Here is a 13553-nt window from a genome sequence, read left to right as displayed (position 1 = left end):
CAAGATTAAAATACACTTTCTAAATTAAATTAAAACTCATTGTCTTTTTTCCCGAAACACAAAGTGACTAACAGTGTACACATGAAAACATGAGCAAGGTTAGAACGTGGCACAATGTGGTTCATAGAAGCAGTGGGACACATTCTCAAGCAAAATGTGCTAGAAGGAAAAAGAAGCATCCAAGGGAAGAGTCACCAGTGTATAACTTACTGGAAGATTTCTTGCTGAATCCAAATATAATATAAGCAATGCAGAAGAAAGGCCATCATTGGCTTGGTTTTTGTCAGCTTTAATGCCTGTTAGCACCTAAAAAGAAAGTACTTGTTAGAAATGTTTTGACAATATATTCAATACCTTAATATTATTTTTATTAGACTAATTACTTAGATCAGTTAAAACTAATTCTCAGTGAAAAACAAGATGGTGCAGAAGCAAACATAAATGTCATAAAGTAAGACAGCAACGAGCCTTTATTCACTGTGTATCTGTCAAATAATGGCTCACTGCATAGATCCTCATTCTCTTCGAGTAAATTTTTGCTCTTACAAAGATGATACCAATCACTTAAAGATAAAATTTGTGCAAACCAAATATATGCCCTGTACATTTATTTTAAAATACTTTGAATGTTCTTAAACATGGAATATATTCTTGCTTAGGAATAAAATAGCCTCATATGAAAACTCAAAAATAATGCTGTCGTCTTTTTTTAAAAACTTATCAAATTTGAAAGGAATGGACCTAAACAAAACCAGGGGGATTATATAATTAACAGTACCTTATCAAGATTCAAAACATTTGGCATCAATGTGAGCCACTCCAGTTTCAAATGCAATTTTCCTTTAGGCACCTCATCCAAAGTGAACCACTGAAATGAAATATTAGACAATTTTAAAAAATTGATTAGGACAAAAGTTTTCATCCATAAAGGTTTGTTGAAATGAATCAAAAAGCTTAAAATACAATAATATCTCTAAACATTTTAAGCCTCATTACTGAAGCATCAGTACTTTATGAAAAACAATTTGAATAATTCAAGTGTCTATACTTATGTCTAAATGTTTCTGTTTTCCTAGTAACAATAATGGCCCTGAAAATCAGAATTATAAGCAAAGAAAGGTTAGAAAGCTCTATTTTTAAACTAAATTTACAATTTCCTTTTTTTTTTTTTGCTTTTTTGGAGGGCAATTGGGGTTAAGTGACTTGCCCAATGTCATATGGCTAGTTTTTGTGTTAAGTGTTTGGGCCAGATTTGAACTCAGGTCCTCCTGACTCCAGGGCCGGTACTCTTATTCACTGTGCCACCTAGCTGCCCCTACAATTTCTTTTACTGACTACAACCCAGTAAAAGTTTATTCTTTCCTGTTTCATCAAGTATAATGTGAAAAATAAAAGCTTATAATATTATTAAAGGTGTGGAATAAATATATTATTTTTCTACTTAGCCAAATCCTTCATCTCCTACAATACCAATTGAAATCCCAACTTCTCCATTAAACTTTCCAGAATATTGTTTCTTTCTCTCCTATAGATCTTACTGCCTATACTTTTCATACAGCCTTAAGATATCTATTATTAAATTGAGCTATTAATTAAATCTCTATTACTTAACTTTATGGGTACTTATATCTTATCTCCCAAACCTTCTTATATATACTTCGTTTTATCCCCTATAGTGCCTAGCATAAAGCATTCAAAAATGTTACTGATTTGTATTTAATTTTGCTGTGGTAAATTTAGTTATATGTAGAAATATATTTGCTAATATATGTACTTAGTACAATATAAGTAGTTAGTTCATCAAATTCTGCTTAGGAGTGTTTCTCTGTAAAGGTTATATATACAGGGGCAGCTAGACGGCACAATGAACAGAGCACCCACCCTGGAGTCAGGAGGACCTTAGTTTAAATTCGGCCTCAGATAATTAACACTTTACTAGTCTTGTGACCTTGAGCAAGTCACTTAACCCCAACTGCCTGCCCTCCCCCTCAAAAAAGCAAAAAAAAAAAAAAGGTTACATATACTTCTTTTTATTCCCTTTATGCCTTTGCATAAAGCGTTCAAAAATGCTATTGATTTGTATTTAATTTTGCTGTAGTAAATTTAGTTATATGTAGAAATATATTTGCTAATATCAATATAAATACTTAGTTCATCAAATTCTGCTTAGGAGTGTTTCTCTGTAAAGGTTACATGATAAAATCAACGGGTTTAAGACAAAACTGTCAGAAATGTACCCAAAGAATTTAGCCATCAAAAGGGAACTTACTTCATCTAAGAGGCGTTCCTTCTCAACTTCAATCAGATCGATCATAAGACTAAAGAAACAATAACATCACAGCTTCAGAGCACTATGAATTATACATTTTCTTAAATAAACAAAGCAGCCATAAGATATTAGGATCACAGATTAAGAGTTTAAGGCATCTTAAAGGTTATTTAATCCAACTCTCATTTTATAGATAAGGAAACTGAGGTCTTGAGACAGATGTTAAGTGACTGGCAGTTGGTGACACTAGAAAGTAGCAAAGGCTTTGACCTCAAATTGAGCACTCTTAAGCACAGGTCTATCTAAAAGTATTACAGAAACGCAATCAAAATAATAAAGCTACTAAATATTGTGTTAAAGAAATGAGTATCCACCTCAATTCTGGGTGTTTATATACAACCTTATAGACATGTCCAAGCAGTAATACAGTGGCTGTGGAGAAAAAGGAGGGAGCAAGGATGGGATCCTATGAGGGACAGAAGGAGAAGAAAGCTAAGCAGCTATAAGAAAGTTGAATTTTTCTTAAGTGCTGCTGCTCTAGATATTATTTTTAAGTTGTTACAGCTTCTCAAAATAAAAAAGCCCACATTGTTGATATAAATCACAATGTTTTTCCTGCCATAAGGGCACTCATATTTAGAAGAATCACCTCATTCCCCAAATTAGAAAGAGTAGACCACCTGAAAATTTTTTAAAACTCAACATTTTAAAAATAGAAATTAGAAAACAAAAAAGAATGCCCTAGGATATGATGAAGGAATTAGGATATAACTGGGTTTTAGATGAAACTGAATAGAAAAAGAACTTAAATGTACAAAATCCTCCTTGAGTAGCAAAAGATGGTATTATGGGAATGGGAATCTAAGATATTCTCTGCCCCTAGATCCTTTGATAGGCTTAAGTGACGCTGAGAACCTTCCTTGATCTGAAAATATACTCTGCCCCCAATAGGCTGAATGCGGTCACATGGAGCCTGTGGCAGGAGGCTTGTTTTTCAGGAATGCCCACACCTTGATGCTGTGTGATTGAGCAATGGGTCAAGACGGTTGTGACATTCTCTGAGCCAGGAGAAGGCTATATATACCCTTATGTGAGGTTTTGTTTTGGAGCTCACCTTGAGAAGAGTTGTGTGATTTAACCAGATGAGACGCTGGGTAGCCATTGAAGCCCCGGCTTTGAAAACCCAGATGTTGGTGCTTCCCTCTCTGGTAACTGACTAGGTATGGATGTAATGGTCAGACAGCTGGAAGCCTGCCTGCTGATTTGTTTCTCTGTCTGCCTGTAACTAACTTCTGCTTGTAACTTGTTTGTATTCTCTGAAGTTTGGGGTGCTGACCTTTTTCCCCCCGAACTAGGTAAATGACATATGTTTGATTAAAGCAAGATTGTTAACCCATTTTGAGTTGCTTTCCTTTAGAAAAGCAGATCTAAGAACCTGTGTTGGCAGCTATCCTGGGTATGCTAGGGTGCTTGCTGCTACTGATGATCCAAAAATGTTATATAGTTCATATGTAAGTGAACCATCAGAAAGGAGCCTCTGGAAAACTAAGTCAGAAGAGACAACTATATGATATTAGGAGCAAAGCAAAGGTAAAAATAAATTCAAATTTTAAAAATCTAGGAAAAGTTGTAATGGCAAGCAAAGTAGTACTTTGCTGCTTGTTTCAGCTATTCAAGTGCCTTTGAGTCTCACTTTTGATCTTCAAATCAAATTGGTCTTCAAATTCCCTTAGGCCTATTAAGGGCAACACAATGTATACTGTTTCCAACAGAGACTCTAGATACCATCAAAGGTGAGGCTTAAAAGCACTTGAATAGCTGAAACAAGCAGCAAAGCACTATTTTGCTTGCCATTACCAAAGGATATTTTAAAAATCAAGACACTGAGTCATGGAAGAATGACAAGGAGAAGTAAAGAAGGAAAAGAAAGAAAATGAAAGATATTTAGGCTTTGTGCACAATCAAACTTTTTCCTAGAAAAATTCAACAAACATAATTTGATTTTTTTCTTTTTAGTAACATATACTCATTAAATTGAACTGTATCATTTAGAATTTTATTACTGGAGCATACCCCTCTATTAAGGCTCTATTAGCACTATACTAACAGAATATTCTGCTTTAAAAATTTTTTGGTTGAATTGTCTAACTCAATATTCTCCAATGTTATGAATTATTGGCATCATAGCAGGTATCAAAGCACCTAGTGCAATAAACACAAAAAGATCCTTTTCTATAAGACTACTTTGAAGTAGTTCATTTGGTTGCAAAGTTATTTCCACACTCTGGAATATTCCCTCCATATTACATTTCAATTGAGCTTCTCTATAAATTTCAACTTAGTGAAATTATTATTTAGTAACAACAGTGACAATAATAGGGACAGGAACTCAACTTATTATTTCGCTGATATAAAGAACTCCCAGATTATAAAGTGCCTCTACCAATGCAGGGCAATATTTTCTCTTCAGGTTAAAATCTTAGAGGTTTACTAAAGGAATAAGGGATCACACAGCTAAGCCATGTCAAGAGGCAGTACTTGAAGCCAGGTCTTTCTGGCTTTAACACTGGCTCTCTGATTACTATACCACATTCCCATTCAACAATAATAAAATGCTTAAGAGATTCCAAATCAACCAAACAATATGTCTATTAGTTATAGTTATTCATCTGCACAATAAAAGAACCTAAATAGGGTATTTTATCACAATACAATTAAATAGATTACATGCCAATATTATATACACAAGGAATTTACCTTCCAAGGAAATCATCCTTGTCTGGGTCTTCATCAAAGAGCTCAATTTCTAACTCCTGCCCAGGATGTTCATAAACTAAAGCCTGAAAAATAAAATATCAATTGTCATTTTCTATTACTAATAGTAATAATACATTTCTAAAAAACTTTAAAATTTTCAAAATTTTTACACATCTATTCTTCTAACCCTCAAATGACTTTTTGAAATAGGACAGGCAGGCACTGTTTTATAGAAGAGGAAACTGAGCACCAAAAAACTTAAGTAATTTGTCCAAGATAATGGTCTTATTCCCATCTTCTTGCCACTATACCAAAATATATTTCAAATAAACTAGCATTACAATGCCAAAATGCAAACAGCATTCCAAAATATGTTTATATATTGCTACCTTCCTGCACAAACATACAGCGAAATGCAAGGTAGGCAAGGCAGAAATTAATTCCACTTTACAGAAAAGAAAATAAGGCAAGGACTGCTTGTCCAAGTTCACAAAAGTACAAGTGGCAGGGCAGGAATCTGAATTTATGTCTACCAGCTCCGGGGCTGTGATGGCAAATGTTCATCAGCAACAACAGTGAAAAAGACACACTTTTAAGTTTAATCTGCACTACTAACATTTTCTCCATCACTTCCTTAAGGATAGATATCAACAAGACTATATGTCAAGCCAAGATACATAACAGCTACCAGTTTCCATGGTATAAATGCTTCTTACAATGAAAATTTAACAATTAGTTCTTGTGAGCCCATCTGAATGTACTCCAGCACACCCCTGGCTAGTTTAGTACTCCTCTCACTTAATCAAAGTACTTTGATGGCCTCAGTTGGAAGCATTAGAATCAATATTGTAAAATTAAATGCAGTATATACAATTACCTCATAAACTTCATTCCACTTTGGGCTGAGATTTTCTTTGATGACCTTGCTTTGAAAGATTTGGTTGCCGACCCGGATTACTCCATAAGGGTCTGATTTTCCCTTGACAAGGCCCTTAAGATAAGTATCTTTACCCTGCAGATCCTGAGCTTCAATGAAATGTATTCTTAAAACACCCTGAGAATGAGTACAAAAAATAAAAGTAGTAAATGGCTGCTTACTTTGTAGACTCCTGTATTATTTTTAAACAGTTTTCCCAAGACCGTGGCTTTAGCAGGACTTCTCTAAAGGGTAAAGTGCCCTTTTAAATAAATTGTTCACATTTTATCCAGAGAAAAACATAGCTGCTCAAGTTTTATACTTGTAAATTTCAGGTATATGAAAAATAAGTTAAATTTGGCAATAGATTATCTTAATGTAGTCACATGACTAGTCTTAAAGTCAGTATATTTTAAATGGTGCCAGGAAACAATTTATAAATTTAAGTGAATTTTTGCCTTTTCAATGATGAAAATTTGAAGTTAAAACATTATCTTGCTCTCTGCAATGTACTACTGCACTAATTCTATTGAATAAAGCAAAACTACATACTGTTTTCTGTATTTTCTTTTAAATCTTAAGCATTTATCAAGAGTACTTAGTATTCAGTAAGTACTTAATAAATACTTGATGTAATCACTGGATCAGATTAAAATATTTACATAGGCTTATTCAACTTATATAAAGGACACCTGAAGGAACCAATGAAGCATTCATTATTTCTACTCCCCCCAAAAAGGGACTGAATTTCTTTTGATCATAGTGAAAACAATGGATTCTGTATATAATAACCTATATCACATATCATTCCAGAATCCAGAGCGGTAGCAGCTAAGATTATTGACTTCTGCTAGAAAGGTGTGTATTATAACAACCCTACTAAAGAAATAAAGAGGCTCCTTTCCATTACATGAAAGGAGAATTCAAATCAACTTCTTTTATCAATGGAAAAAGGATATCAAATTTATAAAAACGTATAAAAACTTCAGGAGATAGAATAAGACTGAGAGGACAACTTTTCTACCCTTCCCCATAAGATCAATTTTTAGACTTTAAATATTTTTGTAAGAAAGTTCTTCTATGACCTGAATTTTTTGGTATATTTTAAGCAGAATTCTTTCCTTTTCAAACTAGAAAGAGCTAATGTAACCACCTCTAAATTAATTAGCTAAAGAGTATATTTAAGTCATTATGTCATTAATGTTTAATGAACAGTACAAATGTACAAATATATTTTGTATACTTTCCTCAAATAGAGTATTTAAGAAGCCTATGAAGAAATTTAAAGTATACTTTAAATAAAATTATGCTTACATATTATTTTTCAATTACCTACATATATTAGTCTCTTATCACAGGGATTATTTCTCTGAAACCAGAAAGAGTTCATGGTGAATTAATGAAACATACAAAGCTATTTTTATCAACTTTTGTAGAATAGTTTTGGCAGTTCTGGGAGAGTATCATTAATTTTTTCTTTTTAAAAAAATTTTTTTAATGATGTTTTCATTATTTTTTAAAGACTAAAAAAAAGAAAAAGAGAAAATGAGCATAAGTGGTCAAGACATCTAAAAAGTCTGAAAGTATATGTGATGGACATACTGTATTGTGGACCCCCCAGCTCTGCATTTCTTCTTTTCTGAAGCATGCTCATTCTTTAGAATTTTCTTACATTTGATTTGTGTGTGTGTAACTGTTCTTTCCATTTCCATTTATTGCAGTCACCGTGTGTATTGTTTTCTTGGTTCTACTTACTTCATTCTACAGTTCTTATAGGTCTTTCTCTGCTTCTCTGCAGTTGTCACATTCTTCATTTCTTACAGCACAGTAGTATTCCATTACATTCACATCTCACAATTTGTACAGCCATTCCCCAATCAACAGACATCTACTTCATTTCCAACTCTTTGCCATCACAAAAAATCTTACCATAAATACTTTGGCTACATGTGTCTTTCCTACCAGAAATGACAAAATTTCTTCAAATCCTAACAAACATTTATCTTGTTAATAGTACTAAGTTGAGCTCAGGGAATTGCAGTACAAGAACTTTTAAGCCAATCCTTTAATACATGTTACCTGATCTTCTTTCAGACTCAACTAAGAACCAAGTTCTAATGCTAAGGTGAAAACTATTAAAATCACAACATAGGGAAAAGTGCTCCATCTTGAATAAATTACTACTAGCAATGTTTCTTATAATACTTTATCAAAAGAAAAAGTAAGTGTAGAAACAAAGTATTTAATTTGGATTCCTAGACATATTTTCTAGGATATCACATAAATAATGTCACTTTCAAAGCTATCATCCAATTTACCTTATTTCGAAGATAGCATTCACTGGATTAAACATCTGGTAATAAGCTTTTTTGACTTTAAGAATTACTGAAGCTCCATCACACATTTATAAATCATCCTAATATTTTTGCATTACATTCTTGGCTCAAAACTTCCTCCCCAAGGTGACTGGATTAATTTTGTATTTCTACAGCAAGAAATGGGCTTATTGCAACAAGAAATAATGTTAACATAATAAGAGGTTCTAATCAATTAATTTTAAAGAAAGAAATGGGTTTTGTTTGTTCATTTTTAAATAAGAATAGAATATCTTACCTTTGGTATAGGGAATCGCAGCTGAGCAATCTGAACTTCACTGACAAGAGGGACTGTGATTCGATTAGGAAGCACCAAGTAATTGGATATTATATCCAGAATGATAGTATCTGATAAACCACTGTTAGGCAAAAGGAAAACAACTGCTAGATATCAAAACATGTTTCCATAGGTAATAATTAACTCACACGATAGTAAAAGTTAAAAATTCCCCTTGTTCACTCAGTAATAGTCTAGTTTTTTAAAAGAGAGCATTCAGAATTAGTGAATAGGAAGACTTAAACATGCTCACTACTAAGTTGCTATAATTTATATTGTGGTCAGAAAACATAAAAGAATTTGATTAAACTGTGTAATTTCCTAAGAGCAAGATAACTTATTTATTTTATCATTAAATATTTCACATTCAAAATTAAACCATATTTCACTAAATTTCTATCTCCCACTCTGAATGAGGTAAATGAATATTCCACACATGAATCCTTCTAAAAGACAATCAACTTTTGATTCCAATGAGGAATAGAAACTGTCATTATCTACTATCTTACAACCATGGAAATTCGAGTACTATAGTGAATTACAGATAAAAACAAAACAGATAATTATTTGAACTGATATTTCCAACCACCCTGCCCTCCATTTTTCATAATACCTGATTTGGTTTTATATAGGGTTGTTATGAATATCCAATGAAATTATGTTTGTGAAAGCACTTGTTAACTAAAAAATGCTGTATCAATACAAGCTATTATTCTTTGATGTATAATAGCACACCCTTCATTTTCAATTTTCCTATATAAAAGAGAAAGGCATTCCTTGATAGTACCCTTTGGGCATAGATGCTTAATATATAATTAATATACTTTAGTACTTCCAACTATAGAGCTCTATACATGTTATTAAATACTCACATGATAGTGTATCTCCCACATCTCTCCTCTCACTGATAATTAATCCAACACTCATACTGACTGTTTCCCTCTCCTTTCACCCCTTTATTTGCTACAGTGATTTTTACATTACATACTGGCAAAACAGATGTTCTTTGCCCTGTCTATTTTGGCACAAGAAATGCAATAATTTTCCTAAAAAAGGAAAGGAAAAAAACCATCTGACATAAGTACTTTGGTTACCAGTTGCATCACAATAATAAGACTGCTATTAAGCCACTATTGAACTCTACTGTCCTTGTTAATGGTAGGAAAGACATCCTGAAGAAGGCAGGATTTTAGCTGAGTTCAGAAAGAAATTAGGGAAGCAAAGAGTCAGAGGAGAGGAAGGAGAACCTTCCAGGCATGGTGGAAAGCCAGCACTACTGCCTAGAACGTGAGATGGAGTATGACGTATGAGTAAGAGCAAACAGGCCAGTATAACTGAATCACAGATTGCAGGGAAAGGAGGAGTGGAGGACAAGAAAGAGTGAAGAGTCAAAAATGAGGTCAAAGTTATGAACCTAGGAGGCTGGAGGAATGGTGGAATCTTCAACAGAAATAGGCAAGTTCAGTAATGGGGAGGCTTTGGGAGTAAAGATGATGAGTTTTATTCTGGACATTGTGATTTTACAAAGGTTATGAGACAGTCAGTTTGATTACTTTTTTTCCCCAATAGAGCAAGTTATACTTGTTAATTGAAAAAATTACATAGCCACTAAGTAGTTGGTAATATAGAAATGGGGCTCACTACAGAATCTCAGGTCAGATATGTGGATCACTAAGTCACCAACATACAGATGATATGTAAAATCATGGGAGCTGACAAGATCACTGAAAGAGAGAAGATAATGAAGGGGCCCTAAAGAGCCTTAACGGTATGCCCACTTAGCACTGGGTGATGAACCAGCAAAGGACTCTGAGGAGAACTAGTCAGATAAGAACAAAACCAGAAGAAAGCACTGTCCAAAACCTCCCAAAAACAGTGAAGAGAGAATATCCAGATGGTTAATAGTGCCAATGTAGAAAAGGGGTCAAGAAGAATGAGTACTGGACCAAAGAAATCAGATTTGGCAATTAAAGACATAATTGGTAATGGTAAAGGGAGCAGTTTCACTTGATTGATGGGGTTGAAAGGCAGACTGGATGAATGAATAAGAAGAGAGGAAATGCAGTTTGGCACTGACAGCTTTTTCCAGGGCTTTGGTTGAGAAAGGCTAGTAAGATAAATAAAGAGATAAAATAAAGATAGCTTATGGGGAAATTGAAGTCTAATGAAGATTTTTTTTTAAAGCAATTGGGGTTAAGTAACTTGCTCAAGGTTACACGGCCAGTTATTATTTCTGGGTGTGGTGCTGAGTATCTGAGCCCGGATTTGATCCAGGTCATCCTGACACTGGAGCCGGTGCTCTTACTCGCTGAGCCACCTGGCCGCCCCTAATGAAGATTTTTTAAGTATAAGAAGTTCTGGGCATGTTTCAAGGCAATAACAAAGGATCAGAGAATACGGAGAAAATTGGAGATGACTGAAGGGGAAATTTGTTGGAAAGTTTGGAAGAGGACAGGATCAAAGATACGTGTGGAAGGGGGTTTGCCTTAATAAGGAAGGCCACCTAATTTTCTGAAATTGACTAAGTGAAGAAGGTAGTGTCAATGCAAAGACCACTGACTCTGGACTTCATAGGTGTGGATTCAAATCACTCCTCTGACACAACCATTGTGACACTGGGCACATGACCCAAACTCTCTGAGCCTTAGTATGATCTGCAAAAAAAGACAGTGATGATCTGAAGAGCATTCAGGGAGGGAAAGCAGGATGTGGAGCGCCTTAAGATTATGCCAAATGAGGATTGGAGAGGAGTTGGGAATCTTTAGCTTGCAAAAGAAGAAAAGGGAATAATATCTGTGTTCAAGCACCTCCAAGGCTATCATGGAGAAGGATTTTTAACTTTGCTTGGTCCTCAAGGGAAGAGCTAGGAACAATGTGGAATTTTTAAAGAAACAATTCTAGGTTTAACATGAGGAAAAATTTTCTAACAACTGGAGCTATCCAAAAGTGGAATGGGTTGTCTCAGGGGGTGGTATCTTAACATAGGCAGGTCTTCAAGCACTCATCACACCAACACTTGTTCTACTGGACTGAAGAAGAGATTCTTTTTCTGATGTAGGCAGGATTATCAAATAGCCTCTAAGATCTCTTTTAACTCTGGTATTCTTATCCCCCCTTACAATGTCACAGCAGAAGACTATATATGGAGTACATTTTTACTAATATTTATTCACTCACTGTATAGTTAGGGGGAAAGTACCAATTTATTTAGAAAAAAGAAGAGACCTTTTCTCCATTCCCCCTAAAAGATAGATTATTGAAGGAAAATAATAGTCTGTTTAATATCAGAAAAATCAAACTTATGTATAAAATAGGCTAGTACTGATATAACTATGCTTTTAAATACTTTATAAATTCCTCACATATGTAACACTAACATACCTGAATAATACCTTAAAGCCTCTCAAAGATGAAATTAAAAGACATAAAAAACAAATATGCAAGTAATGGACGAGAAAGTTCCTTCACTGATCCAATATAGAAATATATGTAAACTGAATAATGAGTATTAACTTTCAGATATAAGCAGCACCACAAAAGAGTTCACAACTGTTGCCCATAAAAGAACTTTCTTTTCTGGTTAATGACTTACAGGCTTGCCATAAGTGATCACCATTCAAAGCTTGGGGCTTGATGGACAACAAAGGAACTAGATTGGTTACATTTTTTTCACCAGGAAAGGGTGTGTTCTCTGGAAAGTTTACAAATGCTTATGGCATGAAACGGCTTGCACTTTCTGTAAACATTTCATTGCTTCAGGTTAGTGAAGAGACTCCAAATAGGTGACATGACCTCTCAAGTTCCTTATTTCACACCACCCCCCTCTGAAATTCCAGAGAGTACAATGTAATTTGTGTCCAATGCCTTCAAGCAATCATTGTGGCAATCAATGATTTGCTCAAGGTAACAAAGCTAGGAGAAGCCAGGGCTCAAACTTGGACCACTGAAACCCAATCACTTTACCATGCTTCCTTTCTGCAGTAAAGGACCTGGTGATGAAAAAAACACTAAAACAGATTTTTAAAAAGGGGAAGAATATAGGGCTTAGACCTTCTGAAACTATTATAATTCTAGCAAACCTGGGGCTAATTAGGACCACAGAGATGATCTACTCTATCTCCTAACCCTCACCTCCTGCCTCCCATTTTACAGATGAGAAAATTGAAGCCCCAAATGGTGTACTGGCTTGCCAGAAGTCACATGTGTAACATGTAGCAAAACTTGGATTCTAATCTAGGGCTTCTGACAATTCTAGTGCCCTTTCTCCTTATGTATGCTGCCACGTCCTCAAGGAACTTATATTCTTACATAATTGTTATGATGCAACCTCCTTTTCCGGAAGATTATATGAAAAAAATCCCTTTTTTCAACATTATTAGCAAAATACGGATGCTTAGCAACTAATTACTAAAAAATAAAATCTATTAAACTATTAGTAAATTAGCTATTAAGCCACATTATTTAATGCTTACTTTAGTCCAGGAATATCCAGAAGATTAGTTAGTCCCGTCCAATTAATTTCTAGAAGCTGTAAAAAGACAAGAAAAAAAACTATTACTTAGACTTTCCTACGAAAGAAAGAAGTTTATTAATAAGGCGTCAACATGCATTCTTCTCATTTTACAAGTTATTCATTTTTAAATTTAATGGAAAATAAACAATTACAAAATTCACAATACCAGGGTCAACATCCAATTGTATATCTCTATCTGTCTCTGTCTCTCTCTGTCTCTTTCTCTCTATCTTTCTGTCTCTCTCTCTCTCTCTCTCTCTCTCTCTCTCTCTGTCTCTCTCTAACACACACACACACACACATAAAGAATTCTTAATTCATGCTTCTACCAACTATGTCTTCACTATAAGTCATGTACTATAAGTACATAAACTGAAATTTACTTTACTACTGTGTAATATATTTGAAATGAGTACTATAAAATAAACAGGAAAGATGTTTCTTAG

General features: G+C 34.3%; 1 protein-coding gene across 3 annotated transcripts in view; it reads right to left on the bottom strand.

Moving 5' to 3' along the window:
- ESYT2 (extended synaptotagmin 2) overlaps positions 1–13553 on the bottom strand; it is a 118096-nt gene that overhangs the window by 25654 nt on the left and 78889 nt on the right. For all 3 annotated transcript variants that reach the window (XM_069086071.1, XM_069086072.1, XM_069086073.1), the window contains exons 7-13: positions 13067–13122; positions 8556–8676; positions 5904–6080; positions 5027–5109; positions 2270–2318; positions 779–868; positions 211–306 (exon numbers count right to left, since the gene is read on the bottom strand). In XM_069086071.1, the coding sequence (XP_068942172.1) occupies positions 211–306; positions 779–868; positions 2270–2318; positions 5027–5109; positions 5904–6080; positions 8556–8676; positions 13067–13122 (672 nt within the window). The remainder of the gene's footprint in view (positions 1–210; positions 307–778; positions 869–2269; positions 2319–5026; positions 5110–5903; positions 6081–8555; positions 8677–13066; positions 13123–13553) is intronic.

The sequence above is a fragment of the Petaurus breviceps genome, unplaced genomic scaffold (assembly GCF_028583685.1).
Source record: "Petaurus breviceps papuanus isolate PSGF00001 unplaced genomic scaffold, PetGlider_PUasm1.0 178, whole genome shotgun sequence".
In the NCBI taxonomy this organism is placed as follows: Eukaryota; Metazoa; Chordata; class Mammalia; order Diprotodontia; family Petauridae; genus Petaurus; species Petaurus breviceps.
This window is presented reverse-complemented; position numbering and strand designations above follow the sequence as displayed.